General features: G+C 41.3%; 1 protein-coding gene across 1 annotated transcript in view; it reads right to left on the bottom strand.

Moving 5' to 3' along the window:
• Positions 1-24,140, bottom strand: part of LOC124594892 (UPF0047 protein YjbQ) — a 64,658-nt gene that overhangs the window by 12,428 nt on the left and 28,090 nt on the right. The window contains exon 3 of the mRNA XM_047133365.1: positions 14,855-14,894. Within this exon, the coding sequence (XP_046989321.1) occupies positions 14,855-14,894 (40 nt within the window). The remainder of the gene's footprint in view (positions 1-14,854; positions 14,895-24,140) is intronic.

The following is a 24,140-nucleotide window of genomic DNA, read 5'->3' as shown; positions in this document are numbered from 1 at the left end:
TTTCACCTTTGAAGAGATGGTACGCAAACAAATTTGTGGCACAACCATGGGCACCTGCATGTCACCCTCCTATGCCAACCTCATCAAGGGCCACCTAGAGGAACATTCCTAGCTTCCCAGAAACCCAAATCCCTGATCTGGTTCAGGTTTATTGATGACCTCTTTATAGTCTGGAACCAAGGCCAGGACCCCTTATCCTCATTCCTTCAAAAGCTCAACACCGTCTCTCCCATCCACTTCATCTGGTCCTCCTCCACCCATCATGCCACCTTCCTAGGTGTTGATCTTCTCTCAGATGGCTCCACCTACACTTCGGTCCACATAAAACCCACCTATTACCAGCAGCATCTGCTCTTTGACAGCTGCTGCCTCTTCCGCACCAAAAAATCCCTCCCATACAGCCTGGCCACCCGTGGTAGAGGTATCTCCAGTGATGAAAACTCCCTCACCCAGTATGCTGAAAGCCTCAAAGTGGTCATTGCAAACATGCTATACCTCAAGACCTAAGTCACAAGCAGATCTTCTATGCCGTAACTTCACACACACACACAAACACACACACACACACACACACACACACCTACCTGATCTTCACATCCATCCCAAGAATCAACCACAAAAAGCACCCCCCCCCCCCCCTTTGTCACCTAATACTACCCTTTACTGGAGTGACTGAACCACATCCTTCATCAGGGCTTTGACTATGTGTCATCGTGCCCAGAAATGAGGCACATCCTACCCAAAATACTTCCAACGCCTCCCAAAGTAGTGTTCTGCCACCGACCCAACCTCCACAACATCCTAGTTCAACCCTATGCCACACCCACCCTCAAACCCCTTCCACAGGGATCATAACCCTGAGAAAGACCCAGATGCAAGACCTTCCCAATCCACCCACCCAGCACCATCTACTCCAATCCCGTGACGGGCCTATCCTACCCCAGAGACCAGACCACCTGTGAAAGCAGCCATGTTATATGCCAGCTCTGCTTCAATAACTACACAGCATTTTACATTGGTACAACAACCAACTAGTTGTCAACTAGAATGAATGGCCACCGCTAAGCTGTTGTCAAAAACAAGGTGGAACACCCAGTGGCACAATAGGCAACAGAGCACAAAATGCAAGATGTCAATGACTGCTTCGCAACCAATGCCATCTGAATCCTCCCCACCACCACCACCAGCTTTTCTGAGCTGTGCAGATGGTAGCTATCCTTACAGCACATCTGCTGCTCCCATAAGCTTCCTGGCCTAAACCTAAGGCACCTCGCTGCACCGCTTCCTCCCCCCCTCCACCCCCACCCCTATAGTGTGGGTGTGCATGCACACACATGTTCTTCCTACAGCTTGAAAAAGGAAGCCCATTCCGAAATCCAGCAACATTCTGTACCTTTTGTTTGTGTACCTATCAACGACACACTGCTTCTGTTTTTCGGTGAGTCGCCTCCTTTATTCCTAAATAATTCTTATTTATTTAGTAAATTGTTCACTGCAATATTAATTAAAAACTAGCCTCTTTATTAGTGTGTCATTATTTCAGTGTTTTATTTATAATTTTAGGTGTACACATTTTGTACAAATCAGCAAATGCAGCAGTCATTGTTATCCCACTCTTCAGCCAATTGCAGCACAGCAATAAATCTTAGAATATATTACAGGTAAAGTCTGTATAAATTTACAAACAACACAATACTTATATTGTGAACTAAGATCACATAGTCCACAAACTTAATCTTCTCAAGTTCTAAAAAGATTGATTCCTATCATCTGTGTAACTTGTTTTCAGTTTCCTCCTAGTATGAACAAACAATGTATCTATGAAACAAGTGAACAGTTTGTGCGCACTGGTCAAAATCAAAACATGTAACACTGTCTAGTTGCATTCCTTATAACCCCTAATTTATGTCAAAGCAATCAATGTGTGCATGCAATATGAACAAATGCCACATTGGCTGGGTGTGTTACATGTACAGTGATGGCAGTTTGTGACAAGCATTTGGAGATAAGTTTAGGGTGGGACATTCCTGTGGTGCTCCAACAAAATTTCAGTCTGTGATGGGAACAGAAAGTATTTGAGTCTTTTCATGTTCTTCCAACTGATGTTGGATACTACACAACATACCTTACTGCCTTGACCAAAGGTTTAAAATTATGTTTGGAAGACAGTCTGTACAAGTGTGTAATCGATTTGTACAGATAAATACTAAGTCAACCAAGACAACTTTCTACACACACAAGAACCCTAGAAGGAGTGGGGAGGAGGAGGGGGGAGGGGAATATCCCTCTCTCAAAGGTGTTTTGCACTAGTTTTCACTTGGAATCCCGAAACTGAGCCCCCAGATTAAGGTATGAAATCTTTTACAAATGGAAATTCTTATGCAGTGGGAGGTAGGGAGATGAAATTCCAACACTACTGAATATGCTGAAGCAATACTGGTACACTTTCATCAGTATGACTCCACTGACCATCTAACTGCTCAGGATCACTCTCCCCCCTCACCCCAAGATAACAGTGTTTCCCAAACTGTAATTTCAGAAATACCTGACAGCTACCGATTTCGTCTTGACTTTATGTGGCTCTATTGTGGTGTACTACTCAAAGACATCATCAGAAAGCATTCTCACATTTAATGTTAGCAGAATACAGTGTCTAGTAGTTTCCCCATTATTGCAATGTTGTCATTTTTTTATGCAAGAGACACATTCACTACAGCAGTAGGTAACCGAACTTGTACAATTCGAATGCTAAAGAAATACTGCATTACCTATTTTTGATAGTGACCATTTTACTGAAGATGGCAGCAACCAATGTGTTTGGAGATACTTTATTACACATCTTGTGTATCAGCTCCTCTTGCCTACTGTACTTCAAACATGTTTCCATTATTAACATAAATGCATGAGACAATCAAAAAACTGTTGCTTATAGTCAACATACAGTCCCAGACACAATCAAAATACTGTGCCTTAACTATCTACACGTTGTATTATTTTATGCTGGCATGAAGCCCAAGACCTCCAGCAAAAATATTTGTTTGCATGTGTTTTTATTGTGAAGGTCTTAGAGGTGAGAGGCACAAAATGTTGTGGTGACTATGTAGAACAGTGTTTCCCAATTATTTCTTTCTGCTGCCCACCTTTAAAACCCCAGAATATCTCATGCCCATGCATTTATTTTATTTATTTATTTGCTGCTTTCGGAAAATTTTCTTTGACACTCTGCAATTGACACATCAGTAGAAACAGGGTTATCGTATACAGAGTAGTACAAAACTTTAGTGTTTCAAAAGACTTGGTAGCTAAATTAAAACTGCAGTGTTCACCCCCTCCTCGCAACAGCTGGTGTCTAGAAACTGGTCCCACATAGGTATGGAGGTGAGAACTGTATGAGGATGTTTAAGGCTTGTTTTGCCACTCCTGGATAAATAGAAAGGAAACTGTCCCAAAATTCTTCCAATCCCAATTGTTGAAACTGTTCTTTAGCACCCTAATCACATTTCATTTCAACCACATCCTCTAGTATTTCATCAGGAAGTGCATATAAGTGCATATTCATAAGGAAGTGCACGCACATCAATTGCAAAGGGTAATCCCAGCAGAGTCCAGTTTCATGTGACTTAAAGAATGTCTTTTTCCAACAAAAAATATCTTTTGGTTTATTTTTCAGCACCGTATGAGCTGTTGTTAGGTGATGTTCCAGGCCACTACAAGTTGTTACTGAGGGCATTATGACACACTACACACTGTGGTGGTTGGACATTGTATTTTTGAATAAATGTGAATTCATACTTGATATGTTCTTCATTATTCAATCTCCTTTTAGTAGACACTTTCACTCAATGTACAAAACCAATAAAAATACTATTTACTTCTACGGAACACAACAGGCATAATACGTGGTTAAGTACGCACAATGCAAACTGAAGAATTTGTTGTGTCAGCAATAATTTGGTGATGCGTGAGGCAAAGCTGCTGTTGCCAACACTACAAAAAAATGAACTCACTATATGTAATAATAAGAATATAAAATTTCCGACTTTTCTGACTACAAGTTTCTGCTTTCTTCTAAGCTGCTTGCCTCCCCCCTCCTCATCCTATAAAATCTCTCACAACCCCCCCCCCCCCCCTCACTCACTCACCCACCCACCCATGTGGGGCACACTCCAAAGGTCGGGAATCACTGATGTAGACATTCAAACTCTTGTTCTTCCTCAGAGCAGGATGTGTAGGGGCGAAAACACACACACACACACACACACACACACACACACACACACACACACACACACAACAAACAACTTAAAATTCATTAAAGCAATACCTACACAATACATGATGTTGCAGAAACTCGGCATTCATAACTATTTTGTTGACAGTATGTGATTGAAATGTCAATGGCAGATTTTCATGTGAAGTTCAAATCATTCTGTATCATCTCTTGTCTAATTCCACTGAATAGTTGTGTGACAATTTCAGGTTAACTAAAGCATCTTACTGTCATCAAGTAACACTTCCTTGGACATTTTTAATAGTGATTTAAAAACAACAGTACAGAATCTGAACTTTTGCCACCAATTTCCTATTCTCATCACTTATTCTTAGGCAGCTAATGAACGTGACCAAAGTGTCATGGCTTCCACAGCTAGGTCTCGCTGTGTAAGGACTTACAATGGCTAACCAAATGTCAACCCCCTAGTATGAGCAACTGTAATTCTTGGCTTCTCATGTTCTGACATAACCATGAGCCAAAAGCTACTTATGTTATCACTTTTAAATTTTAGTAGTTCAGTAATATTTATTTAGATTTTCAGTGTAACATCACTGTAAGTCCACTTGTATACCATTCCTTACTTGTTATTGGTGTACAGCAATGGCTACTGAGTCGACACCAGTCTAACCATTAAGGAATTTATGTGAGCATTTGACAGAAATAAAGTTTACTGTTGAAGGTAAAGCGCTCACTGTGCCTTGCTGCCAATAACATGCAATGCGAACAGCTTTTATTCATATTGGTATTGACATCTAACACAAATATATCACTGGTTTTATTCAACTAATGAAATCAGTTACATTTCTTCAACATAATCCCCTATTAAGTCATCTTAACTGGTGTAACTCACTAAATTCTCCCCGATTTTAAAAACCTTTTTGGGCCATTGTTTTCAGATTACATCAACCATAAGTGGTTTAAATGTGTTACTGAAATTGCCATGTTCCTTTACACCGACATTGTGTATGCTTGCGTCATTCTACATATCTTCTTCTTGTTGGCTCCTCCTTTACAATGAAATAATCAATTTATACTCAAAAACTGAGTTTGCAGAGGCAATAAACGAACCCTGTAAACATATTTTGGCAAGTTCCTTGTCTAAGTTGCTGGTTACCAACTTCCTCCACTACTAACTCATGATGTTATTCCCCAACCCATGATGGATTACTAATACACAAAAATTCTGTTATATGTTCCCAACATGAAGTGAAGTAAAATTTCATTGCTCAAACAACATGATCATTTCATTTACATTAGCTAATAGTATATATACTATCTTATCAAATATATCCCAACACCACCAAGTGGGCATTCTCCTTTATGAAGGCTTGAACTCTCCATTCATTCTTCCTAAAGAGCCAAAACCAGAGAAGGTGGCGATGCTTGACACTGGGGTCTGGAGCAAAATCATCATTATAACTCATCGCAAATGTGTTCCACTGGGTTCAGGTCAGGACTCTGGACAGGCCATTCCATTTCAGGAATGTTACTGTCCACAAACCGTGGCTTCACATATGCAAATTTATGACACACTATGTTGTCATGTTGATACCATCGTCTATGAACCCTTCCTCTCCTGTACACAGTACACAATGCTGTAATGTGTTCATATTTTTTTAAGTACAGCATTTAAGTGCAAAAAGTAGGCAACAACCTAACCATTAAAGACACCCCCATATCATGACACTACCTCCTCCATACTTCACTGTTGGCACTTCACATTATGGTAGCTAATACTCGCCAGGCATTCACCAAACTCAAAACCATTCATCAGATTGTCAGAAGGTCTAGTGTGATTCATCACTTCAAACCACTTGTTTCCAGTCATCTTCTGTCCAGTGGCATCACTCTTTGCACTACTGATAGGAAATTAAAACAAACTGACAGGCTGATTTTTTCAGCTGAATGAAAGAATGAAATGGAACTAGTCTCTGCAGCCATGTCAGCTATAAGTTTTTCACTCAAATGGATTTGAGTGATTTCATTTCCATACTTTTTCAGCCATTTCAGTTACACATGAACCATAATCTTTTTAGAGTCAAACAACACATATTATTTCAAGGATAGTTGAGTAAAAACTATATATTTTAAAATTATGTATTTTCTAAATTTATGTATTTATTTACATGAAAATGATTTTTTCATACTTCTGACTTCAGATACAGATTTTTGGTTGGTTTTAAAAGATTAAGTACTGGTGCTGCATTATAAAATTATACGTAAATAACTAATTAATACCTTTTCATTCAAATTTCTTAAAGCATTCTCTCCCCCCCCCCCCCCCCCCCCCCCCAATCCCCCCGAAATTACTGTTTTCATTGAGTTGCACCAACAGATTGGTTTCAATCAGAAGAACGGATGTGTAGACGAACTGATATGTACAAGCTAGAGCTGATAGAATTGATTGTTTTCATTCATCTGCACCCCATGAATGATTTCACTCAAAAGAATTGATTTATTAATTTATTAATTAATTAACTGATACCTAAAGCTACAACTGAATGAGTCAATTGATTCTTTTCATTTTCTTGTTCAGATCACTACTTTACACCACCTTGGGTGTCACTTAGCAATGACACAGAAATGTGTGGTTTATAAGGAGCTGCTTGACCATTGTATCCCATTCCTTTTAAAGTCTTTACACAAAATCACTGTGGCAGCTGCATTGCTGGTTGCACTTTGGAACTGACGGTTATTTCAAGTGATTTTATACACCAACCCTCTGTAATGCTTGACAGTCCCTGTCCGTCAGTACGTGGAGGTCTGTCTGATCTTGGTTTAGCCGTGACTGTTCCTTCATGTTTCGACTTCACAATCACATCACTAGCAGTCACCTTGGGAATCTTTGGAAGAGTTGAAATGTCCCAATACATTTGCATGTCAGATGACATCCAATGTCTAGTCCACGTTCCAGGTAGCGCTTGTTCACTTGCAGAGTCACAAGAATTGTCCATCCCACAGTCTACAGTACAGAAAGTTTTGCAGTTTTACCCTGGCACCTGTGAAAGATCCAAATGGTGCAGCAAGTGAAACCAGACAATCTGCAGCAATGTTCTGAATTTGCTCCTCTGTTTCTGGTTCAGATCGAAGTTGATGATGTGCGACAGGGCAATATTCTATGAGGTGATGAGGCACATTTTACACTAAAGGGTCAAGTGAATACACAGAACTATCAAATTTGGGATACTGTTAAACCGCATGTTGTGATGATGTGCATGAAGAGCCACTGCACTTGCTGTAGGTGACAGTAATGTGGATTCTCACATACCTATATTCCCAGTCCTTTCTTTTTTGGTAGAGAATACACGCAGAGGGCCTGTCAGGTGTGCTGTGATGCCTGCATGTTTGTGAGACCTCCTTGCATAGCATGTGGTTCCTGCTTTGGAAGAGCAGAACAGTGTGGAAACCACTGTTTTCATGCAAGATTGAGTGACACCTCATGTTGCTCTCCCTGTGATCTGCTTAATGCAACCCTCCTCCTCCATAGGTTTTCCCTATGGATGGCCTGCAGTATCACCTGATCTAAATCACTGTGACTTTTGGCTCTGGGGATATGTAAAAGAATGTGTTTAGCAGGAATATATTCAGTCTCTATCTGATCTGAAGGCCAGTATACAGGAACATGTCACTCAGATTCCACCGTAACTGCTGTGAGCAACTGTTGATCGTGTCATCTTACAAATGCAGCATCACAACAACATCTCCGGTGCTCATGCTGAACAAAATCTACATTATGCCTTCCTTACTTATTTGTGCTTTACTGTCCACATCCCTTTCCTAATCCATTACATATGTAAACATTTCTACATTCATCAGGGAGAATATTATGACCACCAGCCTACTATCAATATAAGCCCACCCTGACAATGTCACCTGGTGAGGAATGACTGCTAGTCAGACACACGAATGGCACATGTAGTGTCAGTTAGTGTGCTGTGTGAAGAAAGTGGAAGACATGCAATCCATGTGGGTTTGGCTGAGGGCAGATTGTGATGGCCCAAGGTTGGGCATGAGCATTTCGGAAACTGCACAACTTGTCAGCTGTTTGATGAGTGCTGTCGTGATTGTTTTCTTCACATGGCAAAACAAAAGTGAAACCACGTCCAGACATCTTAGGTTTGGGTGGCCATCCTTCATTATAGCTGGGCACAATGGTAAAACAGTTCAGGCCACAAACTTTGCGGAACTAACATCAGACTTTATGGCTGGGCAGAGTACAACTGTGTCTGAACACACAGTGCACTGAACACTCCAAACAATGGGCTTCCCCAGCCAATGACCCTTGCATATGCCAATGTTAACACCATGACATCAGCAGCTACAACTGAAATGGGCACGCTGCCACAGGCATTGGACGTCGGCACAATGGCAGAGCACTGATGGTCAGATGAATCCCAATACCATCTTCATCATGCCGAAGGGGGTCACAAATCCGTCATCTTCCAGGGTAACAGCAGCTTGATACCTTTACAGTGGGACGGGACAAGCTGGGTACCGGCTCCATTATGCTCTGGGGAACATTCACTTGGCCATCCATGAGTCCAGTGGAGCTCATGCAAGACACCATAATTGTCAAGGAGTATCCTACTTTGGGTGCAGACCACGACATCCCTTCATGTCGATCATGTGTCATGCATTTTTCAACAATGCAATGTGCCATGTCACAAGGCCAGGCGTGTGATGGAGTGGTTCAAGGAACACAGTAGCGAGTTCAAACTGTTGTGCTGGCCCCAACTCACCAGATCTGAATCAGATCAAACACATCTGGGATGTGATGAAATGTGGTGTCAGAGTTCATTGACCCCTCCCTCTTAATATATGGGAATTAGGTGACATGTGATTGCAGATGTGGTGTCAGGTCCCTCCAGTAACTTACAAAGGCCTCACTGCTTCCATGTCATGGTATGTTGTCACTGTTTTCTGTGCCAAGGTGGACATACTGGCTACAAGGTAGGAAGTCATAATGTCCTGGCTGACATACACAGCACCAGATTTTCACCAGGTGGCCAAAACTGGACCTAATTTTTTCCAGCATAAATAAATTCCACATTAACACACTAGAATATCTACCAATTTTTGTTGCGATACGATAATTGCAGCCCACACTGCACCTCTGTGAGCAGCTTCACTTTATAACCACCTGCTATCTATCTTCAACTTCCACAAATTAATTATAACACACATCATAGAAATTCATTTTCTTTTCTTTTTACTAGAGAATAACAAACAAATATACTCATGAGCAGTATGAGCAACTAAATTATAGGTGGTCGTTCTGTTGGGGTTGGAGGGGTAAGGGTGGGAGAGAGATGGGTGAAGGGCGGGAGTAAATGGGAAGAGGGAGAGGGGGCTGTAGGCGGGGGAGGAGGGTTCGGGGGTAGGTTATGGGGCAGGGGACGGGGGAGGGGGCGAGACGGGGCAGGGGAGGGCGAGGGTGACGCAGACGGGGCAGGGGAGGGCGAGGGGGGTGCAGACGGGGCAGCGGAGGGCGAGGGGGGTGCAGACGGGGCAGCGGAGGGCGAAGGGGGTGCAGACGGGGCAGCGGAGAGCGAGGGGGGTGCAGACGGGGCAGCGGAGGGCGAGGGGGGCACAGGCGGGGCAGCGGAGGCCGGCGGGGGCACAGGCGGGGCAGGGGAGAGGGGAGGGGGCGTAGACGGGGCAGGGGAGAGGGGCATAGACGGGGCAGGGGAGAGGGGGTTTAGGAGGTGTAGACAGGGTGAGGTGTTGGGGGTCAGGGATTGGGGGTGGGTGATTGTGAGTGGGGGTGTAGGAGGTGTAGGGTAAAGTGTGTAGAAGGGCAGGTGGAGGTGTAGGCAGGACAGGGAGGGTTGTTGAAGATGGGGCACGGTGGGGGGGGGGGGGGCAGATGGTGCACGGTGGGGGGGGGGGGGCAGATGGGGCACGGTGGGGGGGGGGCAGATTGGGCAGGGGGGCAGGGGGCAGATGCGGCAGGGGGGGGCAGATGGGGCAGGGGGTGCAGATGGGGCAGGGGGTGCAGATGGGGCAGGGGGTGCAGATGGGGCAGGGGGTGCAGATGGGGCAGGGGGTGGAGATGGGGCAGGGGGTGGAGATGGGGCGGGGGGGTGGAGATGGGGCGGGGGGGGTGCAGATGGGGCGGGGGGGTGCAGATGGGGCGGGGGGGTGCAGATGGGGCGGGGGGGTGCAGATGGGGCGGGGGGGTGCAGATTGGGCGGGGGGGTGCAGATGGGGCGGGGGGGGGGTGCAGATGGGGCGGGGGGGGGTGCAGATGGGGCGGGGGGGTGCAGATGGGGCGGGGGGGTGCAGATGGGGCGGGGGGGTGCAGATGGGGCGGGGGGGTGCAGATGGGGCGGGGGGGTGCAGATGGGGCGGGGGGGTGCAGATGGGGCAGGGGGGTGCAGATGGGGCAGGGGGGTGCAGATGGGGCAGGGGGGTGCAGATGGGGCAGGGGGGTGCAGATGGGGCAGGGGGGTGCAGATGGGGCAGGGGGGTGCAGATGGGGCAGGGGGGTGCAGATGGGGCAGGGGGGTGCAGATGGGGTGGTGGGGTGTAGAAGGGGGGTAGAGGAGAAGGGGGTAGAGGATTAGGGGGCAGAGGATTAGGGGGTAGAGGATTAGGGGGCAGAGGATTAGGGGGCAGAGGAGAAGGGGGGTAGAGGATTAGGGGGCAGAAGATTGGGGGAAGGGTTAGAGGGTTGGGGGGGTTAGAGGGTTGGGGGGGTTAGAGGATTGGGGGGGTAGAGGATTCGGGGGGTGGAGGATTCAGGGGGTAGAGGATTTGGGGAGGGGTAGGTGCAGTCTGATTTGGAGACGGACACCAAACAGCGAGGTAATCGGCCTCATTGGATTAGGAAAGCATGGAGAAGTCAGCCATGCCCTTTCACAGGAACCATCCCGGCATTTGCCTGAAGCGATTTAGGGAAATCATGGAAAACTTAAATCAGGATGGCTGGACAGGTCGAGGTGGAGCAAGAGGGCGAGGTAGGTGGGGGGAGCGAGCGGGGGAGGTGGGGGGAGGGAGCGGGGCAGGTGGGGGGAGGGAGCGGGGAGGTGGGGGGAGGGAGCGGGGCAGGTGGGGGGGAGGGAGCGGGGAGGTGGGGGGAGGGAGCGGGGCAGGTGGGGGGGGGGGGAGCGAGGGAGGTGGGGGGGGGGGGGGAGAGCGAGGGAGGTGGGGGAGAGAGCGAGGGAGGTGGGGGGAGAGAGCGAGGGAGGTGGGGGGAGGGAGCGGGGCAGGTGGGGGGGAGGGAGCGGGGAGGTGGGGGGAGGGAGCGGGACAGGTGGGGGGGGGGGGGGAGCGAGGGAGGTGGGGGAGAGAGCGAGGGAGGTGGGGGAGAGAGCGAGGGAGGTGGGGGAGAGAGCGAGGGAGGTGGGGGGAGAGAGCGAGGGAGGTGGGGGGAGAGAGCGAGGGAGGTGGGGGGAGAGAGCGAGGGAGGTGGGGGGAGAGAGCGAGGGAGGTGGGGGGGAGAGAGCGAGGGAGGTGGGGGGGGGAGAGCGAGGGAGGTGGGAGGGGAGAGCGAGGGAGGTGGGGGGGGGAGAGCGAGGGAGGTGGGAGGGGAGAGCGAGGGAGGTGGGAGGGGAGAGCGAGGGAGGTGGGAGGGGAGAGCGAGGGAGGTGGGAGGGGAGAGTGAGGGAGGTGGGAGGGGTGAGCGAGGGAGGTGGGAGGGGAGAGCGAGGGAGGTGGGGGGGGAGAGCGAGGGAGGTGGGGGGGGGGGGAGAGCGAGTGAGGTGGGGGGGGGGGGGAGAGCGAGGGAGGTGGGGGGGGGGGAGAGCGAGGGAGGTGGTGGGGGGGGAGAGCGAGGGAGGTGGGGGGGAGAGCGAGGGAGGTGGGGGGGAGAGCGAGGGAGGTGGGGGGGAGAGCGAGGGAGGTGGGGGGGGAGAGCGAGGGAGGTGGGGGGGAGAGCGAGGGAGGTGGGGGGGAGAGCGAGGGAGGTGGGGGGGGAGAGCGAGGGAGGTGGGGGGGAGAGCGAGGGAGGTGGGGGGGAGAGCGAGGGAGGTGGGGGGGGAGAGCGAGGGAGGTGGGGGGGAGAGCGAGGGAGGTGGGGGGGAGAGCGAGGGAGGTGGGGGGGAGAGCGAGGGAGGTGGGGGGAGAGCGAGGGAGGTGGGGGGAGAGCGAGGGAGGTGGGAGGGGAGAGCGAGGGAGGTGGGAGGGGAGAGCGAGGGAGGTGGGAGGGGAGAGCGAGGGAGGTGGGGGGGAGAGCGAGGGAGGTGGGGGGAGAGCGAGGGAGGTGGGGGGAGAGCGAGGGAGGTGGGGGGAGAGCGAGGGAGGTGGGGGGAGAGCGAGGGAGGTGGGGGGAGAGCGAGGGAGGTGGGGGGGAGAGCGAGGGAGGTGGGGGGAGAGCGAGGGAGGTGGGGGGGAGAGCGAGGGAGGTGGGGGGAGAGCGAGGGAGGTGGGGGGAGAGCGAGGGAGGTGGGGGGAGGGAGAAAGCAATCCAGTTCCCCTAGCAAACTGAATAGTTTTGTGTCTTACACGACTATGACAATCATATCTGGTCACATTGTACCGATGAAGTGTTGGCTATTAATACATGCACAATATCAGTGCAGTTGCTGAGAGAGAGAGAGAGAGAGAGAGAGAGAGAGAGAGAGAATTCATTTTTTATCTTTTGAAAACAAATATTTTTTGCCTTCTCAGAAAATTCCGCCAAACATTATACATGAATTCCAACTCTTTGGATTTATTCAAATGATTTTAAACATTTGAGCAAATCTCTATGTGGTATTTTTGTTTGTAATCAGTATGCATGCTGAAATACTAGCTACTCTCTGCTCTGTTTCCTATTTCTTGTAGAAACACTAAATTACCTGATTTTTGTTTTCAAATATAGAATTTGGTGATTACATCATCCCCCCCACCCCAAGTTTAACATACACCAATTTCTGTAAAACAGTCTAATAATTTTCACAAACATACAATGTAGTTGCAAAAGTTACATATACCAGAGTCACGTAACTTCACATCTTACTGCAAATATTGCAAATCACCAAAGAAACTTTTACTTTGTAGGTTAACGGTGTGTTTCATTTTGAAAGGGCACATGAGAAAAATTTTCTTTGTTGTTTACCTTCTACTCAACCAGACAAATGTAACTGTATAAGGAGATCCTGCATAACATCCATTGTAATTCCTACTCCTGGCAGCTGCTGTCTAATGTCTTTACAAATTACTTGTATCCCTTACTGTAACTTTCTAGATTCTGTTTCATACACAGGAGCAAACCTAGGCACATGCCAAACCACAAATGCAACAAAAATGTAGATTTTCTAATACAATGCTATGGCTGATATACTTTGGATACGTCAAAGAAGATACCAACTTTCAGTACTCCACACCATTTAAAGTAAAATGTTTATATTGTGCACAATTAGTGTATGAATAGCAGTATTGGTAAAGCAAACATTTTAGAATTCAAAATAGGTCTAGAACTGACTAATGTAATTTGTTGATAGTATGTTAGTACATTACTGCCTCAAAATAATCTGGGAAATGAAGTTAGGTGAATGTCCAGTAGTCACCCACACCTGTCGGAGCACCCTTCTCAGTGAGGCCTACTAATGGTATATTTTGATCTGTCTGGGAAATCAGCACAGATTAATGGTGTAATTATACATGTGGTTGCAAAAGTTACATATAATAGGATCACATCTTTTACATATCTTATTGGAAATACCGTGAATCACCAAATAAACTTTTTTCATGTTAATGATAGGGCGTCTCATTTTTAGAAGGCTTGTGAAAAATTTTGATTCCTCTGTATGGCTTTTTCATTGTACTCCACTGCTGTATCTCCCAAACAATTTTAACCAATTTCCTCAGCATGTTTTAAACAGTAATTTTTTTTAAATATCTCTACAACGGAAAATTCTTTCATAAACCTGCATTTTCTGTAATAGTACTGTGAACCTACTTCCAGTTCATTACTCCTTCTGACAATTTGTAGATGTCACTTTTTCATTTGAGACCTCTTGAATCTGTAGTGATCCGAGTATCCTTGATGACTACCTAGTGTGGCATTTAATATTTTTGTTTTAAACTGTATTTAAAAGAACCTTATTTAAAAACATTTTAAAATCATTCTTGTCAAGGATTTTTAAATCTCTCTCTTAAGTTTGCTTTTGTTCTATTGTTAATCAGTCTCACTCTTTTCTTTGTGTTTTTTTGTAAATTGTATACACAACTTTACATAATTTGATTAACTGTGAGTTGTGATCAGACAAGCTAATTACCACAAAGTAGGCATGAGTGAGCTTAATTTGAGTTTCACATTTGTCTTTCATGGTGGCCAGCTGTCTGCAATCAAACCCACAGCTTTCAGTAAGTGTACCATACCACCAATGGGTATGAATAAAGCACTTTATCTGCTACATTTTTTCTATTGACAAATATGTTATTTGCTAATAAGATAAGTTTTCATTAAAGTATTAAAAACAAATGGAAAATTATATTCTAATGTAGCTAAAAAATCATTATTATATTAAATATCATATTACAAAAATGAATAACTAAATAAAACATATAAACCAAAACCCAATGTTCTTGTGTGAAACATGACAGTAACCCAAATGATAAGATATTTTACAGTGCTGTACACTCATTCTGACTTACCTCAGGCACAATTTTATTCAGCATCATTTCCATGTCATCCCTAGAAAAGAAAGCAAAATCGAATCACTATGTACATAACGTCAACATTAACATTCAAAAGCACACTACAGAATTCCTGACAAAGGTACAACTTACAAAAGGGAGGACAATATTCACTACACAATGCTGTTCAAATATACAAACAAATTATTATCATTAAGCTAACTGTATAAATGGAAGAACTTTAGCAGAATATTTACATATTGACTCCTCACAAAAATATTTTCCGAGCCATACAAATTTGTATTATATTCAGCTCCCCACAAAAGATATTTAGGTTAGGCACCAAATTTTGTATGTTAAGAATTAGTTGCTAACAAAATAAATAATTAGGTTAATCATTAAACATCAAGAAATCTGTTATTAATGCTTCACAGGCACCAGAAATTAAACCAATTGTGTACAAAATTGCTGCAGTTGTTTTCAACAAGCCAAAGTTTGACTAGAACACACCTCTCTTTTTGTGTTTTCTGAAATTGATTATTTTGCTACTTTTTATTTTTTGTACAATCGCCTATTAATTAAAGACGGTATATGCTGGATTTTAGGGTATGTAAGACTAAATAAAAGACTGTGTTCCCAATGAATTTCATAGCATCCATTAGTGATGCCTATAAATTCTGTATTTCCTTTCCTGAATTTCCGCCATGTGATCTACAATCTTAATTATGCTGTATCTTGTAACACCTGACATTATGAAGTATTCTTTGCAGAATACACTAGAATAGTTTAATTAGGAACAATGTGGTATATGACTTTCATGTTGCACCTTCAGCAATGTATACAAAAACTCTAGGATGTCCACATAAATACATTCTGTATTATCAGAAGTCAAACTAAGAAATCAACTATAACAAAATATTTACTGAGCAGTTTATGTTCTGATACACTGTCAGAATAACTAAAAGTAAAGATGACACACAGAAGCAACCAGTAATGCATTACATATAAGATTAAGCAACAACAACCAGCCATTTAAGAATACTGATCACGAGCTATATCATACAGATGTATTGACGTTTAAAAGCTAAGTAATATCAGAAAACCACATATTACTGAGTACAGATGAAACCACACTGCCATTACTACACACATTAAACAGTGTTGACAACAATACTTTTTAACTTTGATATGGATGTACTACAAACATACTATCAGTGCCACAAATTAAAAATACCTAATTCCAGAGTTAAAGGCACAGTATTACTAAACTGCTTATCACAATGTTACCATAGCTATATGAGAATCCTAATACAAAAATAAATAACATAGGAGAAATCGCCCTTTTTTTTTTTTTTTTTTTTTTTTTCTTTCAAAATGAGGTACAGTTATAACATTGTAGTGATTACCTTACTTTGTCTTAAAGCACTTCCTTAGGTGTCTGTGTGTACTAGTATACATCAGATACAAAGCTGCTATGAAATTCATTATTTAGTATTTTAGTAGCTGGTGGGAATCACAATAATTACTTTAAAAAATTTAATTTACAATATTGAGTGTAAGAGAAGTTATCACCAACTATGTTGCTGTACTTCACTGAAATAAATGTAATTTGTGTCTCAAAAGGGAAGAGGGGAAAAAGATTTCCACACAGTAGCACCTGTGACGTCACGTTCAGAAACTATTGCACATTCAGTGGCAAACCAGTACGCAGGAAAAACTTTCTAAATGTATCTGAATGATATGGAAAGCCAATGCGTAAGAAATAACGTGTCATAGTAAACATAAAAACTATAACTCTATGTTATACACTTACAGGTGATATTTTCTCTTATTTAATAAATTTATGAATCCAGAAGTTTCTACCACTCTAATTAATGTGCATTAATCCCAGAAATATCAAATAATTAAACACACATGTGAAAACAAGTTTCTCATTCCATATTTTAGGTCATGCCACTTTTATAAATAAAAACGTAAACATTCATCTTTACTACAGCAGGTACAGATTCAGTTCTTTCAGGCAATATCAGTCTTAGCATAATTCGAAGAATTCAATCCTTCCTTCAGATTAACTGCATATGCCCTGTGAACACATCTTTTTCCATAGCAAAGCACAAAACGAGAACTACAAAAATATTTAATGAATCAAATTTTTCACAGACTATCTTTCCACATAAAAACTTGTATTGTTATGTTCACAGCCTGTAAGAACTTCGTAAGTTGTGACAGCATAAAGAATGTTGGCGAACACTGTCTTACAGTTCACAGTTATCACAATTATTATACCTCTATTTGGTTTGGTATGGCCAATAAGAAACACTTAATTAAACAAATAAAAATAATCAAGTTTGCTGGGACACTGCAAGACAACCTTACTTCCATAACATTCAAAATGGCAATTGTATACAAAAGTGGGCTCTGATTTAAACTTACTCCCATGAGATTGAAAACTGCAATGTATGCAAAAGTGGGATTTGATCTACCCTTATTTCCAGCACATTTTAAATGACAATATTTGCAAAAATTAGGATTCAATTTTCATTCTGTTTTATCAGAATTCATTATGAGGTACCTGAAAATTTGATTAATGTGCATACTAAAAATCAGCAAACCAACTCCAATTAAAATTTTTGGTGGCAGCAAGTAAATTTCTGACATCTTTTTCCCTTTTGTTTAAATAGAGAAGACTAAATGCTGTGTTTTACCCTTTTGAATGTTTCCCTCTAAGCTTAAGATAAGCAGTGATCTACTTTCTTTACTACCTAGGCATAATGTCTTCATTAAATTTCTTTCATCTGTAGTTTATTTAAATATAGTGCTACAAAATAAATGTAATGTAGGATATGCACAATGTATCACTTCTGACTGAATACTGCATTTTATGTATTTTCTTGCCCTAATAGCTCAATGTGTGCATGCAGTGAACTGATGTTCTAAAACTCCAATACTTTTGAAGTATTTTTTTTTAAAGAAGTACACTGTATCACTGGCTAACAGAGATAATATCTTACTGGGATTTAATCATAATGTGTTCCTGGTGAAAAGAGACGTCAAATTCTTGTGAACAAAGATATAAGTACAAGGTGAGTTTTAAAAATTAAGACGTGTAACTATTGAGAACTGGCAAAGGAAAACATTTCATTGAAGGTATGTTCTAAATGGTGTTATCCTATATCCAAAGTCAATTAACGAAGAAAAATATAAAAGAATTTTAGGCATAAAGGTATTTTACTTAACATAAATCGAAAACTCTCTAACATTTTGTGATGTATATAGCCTGATAAATGTTTTATACAAAGTATTTGAATAGGAACTAGGAGGTTAAGTGTTTATATTTCCTATTTCCTCTGGATTTTCCTGGCTGCCAACTTTGTCTTCAGATCATAAATCTTGCCTGGACAACACATTCTACATGAAATGTAATTATGTTCTTAATTTTGGAAAATCTGATTCCTGTCTGTGAGAGAGGTGAATGTAATCCACAGTGTAGGCTTTTAGCTATATTGTGGCATTCCACTATCTTACACTCAACATTTCTGTATAAAATAGGAAGCATTCAATGCTAATTGTACCACTACAATTATTGAAAAAAAAATTTATAGATCAAATAGTCCCTATAGTGTGAGACTCAGAAAACTTTGGCATAATTTTCTGATGCTGGAATAGTAAGTAGATTTTAAGACATTCAAGGGCACACTCATGTCTTAACAATTCCTTACATGTAAATATGAGACACACATACTTCATAAAACACTAGTCTGAAATCCAGGAGAGGATAATGAAATTAAAGGCACTACCACACCACTTTTACAGAACTCTGTCAAAAATAACAATGAGGTGATAATTCATATAATGTGCTTTCTAATGCACCAACAACAATACTAATTTATAGTTTATTCCCTGTTTGAGAACACTAACCAATTTTTCCTCTCTTTCTGTTGCAACAGGAATAGTGTGTGACCTCTCTAGACAAAGAAGCTTTCACTTTCCAAAACAAAATCAGTCCATTTCACAGCAGTCACTTGGAATTACAATAAAAATTCCATATTATCTTTTTTATATCAATAGTGTACAAAGTAATGGTTACAAATTCAAAGTCTTTCACTTTTAGTGGCACAGATAACAACTGTAACAAGTGGCTGCTGAATAATTCACATAAAGAGTGTTCAATGTTCTAATGGTGTACAATCACATGGTAGATTTTAATACCAAACTGAGATAGCATGACACTGGTTTTTGTTCTAACTAATCATTCGAAAAATCACAACTTGTTAAGATTTACTCTAAAAGAGGCAACAGAATGGCTACTGTAATAGAACTGCTAGTTATCCTACTTATACACAAAATATGTGCAGTTGGCATCAGCAACACAACTATATCTACTCTCTGTTAAGAATACTCTGGAACAATGCTTAAAGGTTCAAGGCCAACATTAATGAATCACATAAACATTCAACTGAAAACAATGTAAACTAAGTGCAGTTAGCTCCACATCACTCAACTTAATGAATAAAAAATAATGCAACTTGAATTAACAAGTACCATCTTTGAAATTTGTTAAAAGTGGTGCAAACATACATTAATGTTTACATGGGCAATTTATGAACAATACACAAAGTTTTGAGAATACCTGATATCATTTTGTATATTATAAGAAGTACAACTTTTGCTTCCAACAGCAATTTTATAGTCTAATAAAAAAATCAAATAAAAATTTCCTCTATGTTTTTCTTATAACCTTGCAAAAACAATTTTCCCACTATTACGTTCACAATCATGAGATTCAGTAATAGGTAACTCATACATAAAATGTGTGAGGTAGCAATGTACATTTTCCGGAAATGAGTCCTCTGTATATGTTTAAGAGAACCAGGTGAGGTGCAATAGTTCACAGCTGATCATTTAAACAAGTGACAGAAAATGCCAAGGCATAGGTGAGATCGATTTCGCACTGTCTTACAGAGTAATATGAATATCATTTTTAAATCACTACAGTTATGTTACATAAACCAACAAAACTGTACCAATGAAAATCCACTATGTACACATATGAATGCAGTGTAACAGCAGGTCTGACTAATATCTACCCACTGAAGTAAACATCAGAGAGCAACTGCAAGATAAGAAGCTGAAATTTTTTTAGCATATATAAAATGAACACACACACATCTCTGCCGAAACAGTCAGAATTCACTATGTGTCAACTTATAAGGATTCATCCCTTCTCACAAAGCAACACCTTTATAAGGGAAACTATGTTACCCAATGCTTCCAACTCCATGTGACAAAAAGTATGTTTTTTACATAGAAAATTGAGGTTGTCATACGTATCTCGAATTCAACCTTTACTTACATCCACCCCTGAAAAAGTCATTGACATAGTGACTAATATGCGTACAATGTACTAGCTCTTCAGCAATGTGGATGTATAGTTTTTAAATTGCACATGTTCATCTCGTTTTGCTGTGAAAGTTTTGTTACGTAAATGGCCTTTGACTATTATATGTTACACTAAGTAAGGAGATACTATCTGGATACACCTTTACACATATAGAATATCAAGATAAGAACCGTTCCCATTAAGCAAAATATACTCTAGTTTTCAGTAATTCAACATGAAGTACATCAATAATAGGTTCAAATTCCATAAAGATACATTGAGTTTTAAATAACTCCTGGACTAGCTCTTATTTATTGGCCAGTGTATGCTGATGCAAATAACACATTTTCAACTGTGAACACTGCCATTCTGCCCTCCACTGAAAGAGAACTGACATTACAATTAAGAGCAGCAAGCAACATCACAACCATCTGCCATGAGATAAATGGTCAAATTGATGAGAAAATGAGACTAGTGGCTATTGCTGTTAGCTTTGGAGAGCAAAACGTTCTCTAGGAGCATATGAAATGAAGCTTCAGTGAAGCTTCATAACTTAATTAGGTTCAACTAGTTTGTTTCAGATGATGCGGTATTACAAGGGCTGGAGTCAGATGTAAATTGTGGAAGAATTAAGATATGCTTAGTTCCTTGAAGCTTTGAAACTGTATAAAAATAAATAAAACTGATATGTATGGAAAGACACAACAGCACAGAGAGAGAGAGAGAGAGAGAGAGAGAGAGAGAGAGAGAGAGAGAGAGAGATTTGGGAGGGGTCGGCATGTTTTAATGACTGTTATGCGTTTGAAGCTTTAGACATAAAATCAGACAAAAGTGAGCAGTTATCTTTACCAATTTTTGTTTATTTTTTAAGTCCTAGAATTTCTGTTGGTGTAATAAACTTGTGGAATGGAACTACACAGGCAGAAAACAATTATGCTCATTAGGGTAATACCTTTTGTGGAGTTAGCCACCAGATCCTACAAATTAGTTTCACTAAGAGACAGCAATGATCAGTACTATTGTATTACAGCTGTTATTGTAAAATTGTTTTGAGAAATATGATATAATTTCTTGCATTAGAGAGTTCCTCACTATACAAAACTATTGCTTCAAGTTGCAAGTACAAATTTGTCAATTTACTAGGACAAACAATTAAATATAGAAGGTGTTAATCTAATAACTTATTAGACATCCACTAAACTACAAATTGTTAGACATTATCGCTTTTACAGGAAAGTGAAGAATGTAAAGACAGCTCTGCCTTTTCTTTTTCGTGAAAAAGAAGAACTGTTTGGACAATGCGTTTAAAATACAATTAAAAAAAATACTGAAACTAAGGAAAATGATACAGGAATGAAGTTAATAAAATTTTGAAAATATAGTGTAACTGGACAGATAAAAAAATCTACGCACCAAGCAGCAGCAGGAGAACACACTTGTAAAGGTATTAAAGTTTGCAAGCTTTTGGAGACAGTGGCTCCTCCTCCTCCTCCTGGCACAAGGGTTGAAGGGGAAGGAGGAGGAGTGACGGGAAAGGACTGGCGAGGTTTACAAAAAGGCGTAGAATTTGCAAAGGTCGCTCAGAATCTCGCATCAGGAGAGACTTACTGGACAGGATGAGTCCCTTGAGTCTCCCCTGACCCAGAGTTTTGGGTGACTTTTCTGAACTCTGCCACTTTTCCCGAACCTCATTTCCTTTTCCTTCACCCCCTTCCTCCCACTTCCACCCTTCTGCCAGAAGAAGGAGCCACCGAATCCGAAAGCTTGCAAACTTTAATACCTTTATGTGGTTGTTCTGCTGACACCTCTTGGTGAGTATATTTTTTTATCTGTCCAATCACGTTACATTTTTAAGAAAAATGACAGACTGACGTCTACCATGGTCTTCCAAAATGAGTTAAGCATCTTATAAAACATTGCTGTATGGATTATGCCTGTGACATTATATCGATATGAACAATAAAAAGAAAAGATCTCAATAACAGTACTGTTAACAATGTATCAGTAAATCAGCTAGAGCAAAACATATATAACACCAACTTTAGACTCCAAAGTCGTGAACGATGCTCACAACTGTCATGTCACATTTGGAGAGATACCAATAAGAAGAATGAGGATGGAGTAAAGCTTTATGAGATGTTAGCCTTAATACTGGGAATACAGATACCAGTAAAACATCAATGGGAACCATCTGAATAAAAATAATAATAAAATAAAAAAATCAGGACGTGCCCAGCACTTGGGATTAGAGTAACACATTACTACAAATAAGGATGTTAAGCAGTTACAATAAATCCTTGAGATCTGCACTTCAAATTCACATGAGATGTTGGAAAATAAAGAGTAACCTAGGCCACTGCTCCTAAATCAAATGCTAAGATTGTCTTTACCAGACATTTAAGTCTGTATTCTCTTACCATGACCAGTCACCATGGTGTAACGAAAACAAAACAATTACATAAAATAACTGGCATCATTTATTCAACTGGCTCCCAACATTTAATGTAATTTTTGTCACATCAGTACAGCTAGAAACCCACTAGTGCAAGATACGCTTGTAAAATAGTCTAATTTTATCAAATGCAGAGAGAGAATCTTATTTCTTAATGTACACATGAATTTATTTTATCAGTCTTCACACTGTATGCACATTAGCTACTGAGGTCGGCTAACATTTAATTTTTATGTTCTCTGCTAATCAGATGTGTTTCCTTGCAATAATATTTTAACTGCACTAAACCCACACTTTTGCAAATACTGCAACATTTGTGTTGTATATCTTCTGATTTATTCTGATTTATGCATGTATTCCATTACATATTGCAGTATAGTATCTTGATTACAAAATATGTGCTTACATAACAAAGAATTCATTGTGGCCAATTAGTGTGAGAATTTTCAAGAAATGACTCTTTGTGGCTTGTTAGATGGGACTTTTTTTTAACCATGAACTGTATCCTTCCTCTGGACTGTGGAAACGTGCTTCTCCATTATATGACGGAGCACAAAGGAGTAGTTACAATTTTCCTAGAATAATGTTTTCCTCCTCCTTTTTTTATGATTGACAAGTTATTACACCTCATCGTTATATTCTTTCCATTCTAGGACAAATTATAATGTCACATTTAAGCTAGCAAAATAATTCACAAATTTCTGTGCATCTAAAAAGAAAATGTTACATGTTGAAGTTCAATTAGAAAAACTATATAATCAGCTACTAACAAATGCTCACCATGTTTGGATTTTCTAATGGACACTGATGACAGCATGATATTCAAGAACCAAGTAAAGAAAAAAAAATATACAAACAGAATTGCACAGCTTATGGTGGGAAAAAATTACACGTTTTTGTACAGACGGACTTTTTTTATGCAGCTCTCTTTAATTACTGAATGATACAATTAATATTATGGAATTATTGCTATCAGCTCATTTGATATGTTAAATATAACAAGCATAAAATTATTAAGCACAGCCTAATTGGTAATCTTCTCCAAATACACTCCTTTTTTTATACAAAATCATATGAAATACTACATTCATTCCTTCAAAAGAAATTCCAAGAGATGCACTGAACTGCTTTAAGAATTTATCTAGCAGTACAAATTAGCCTACATTTACAAAGTATAGACAACAAATATCATCTACAGATGATCATACTGCCATGTACTTCTATGACAACTGATAAACAACCAACCACGAAGCATTTTAAAATCTATCTCTCGTGCATAAATGCTCAGTTCTGCTATGGCCAGCAACTGAGAACCTGCAAAAACCTTTCAAATTTTATTTTACAACATGGAAAAATTATTCCTGTACAGCTTGTGGTTCATACAATTGTATTCCTGTGATATCCAGTAGCAACAATTATTTTCTGCCATAAACACACATGTATTCTATGGCACATCCACTGGACAGACTAAT

The sequence above is a fragment of the Schistocerca americana genome, chromosome 2 (assembly GCF_021461395.2).
Source record: "Schistocerca americana isolate TAMUIC-IGC-003095 chromosome 2, iqSchAmer2.1, whole genome shotgun sequence".
NCBI classification, from domain to species: domain Eukaryota; kingdom Metazoa; phylum Arthropoda; class Insecta; order Orthoptera; family Acrididae; genus Schistocerca; species Schistocerca americana.
Note: the sequence above shows the minus strand (reverse complement) of the source record. Positions and strands in the feature narration are given on the sequence as shown.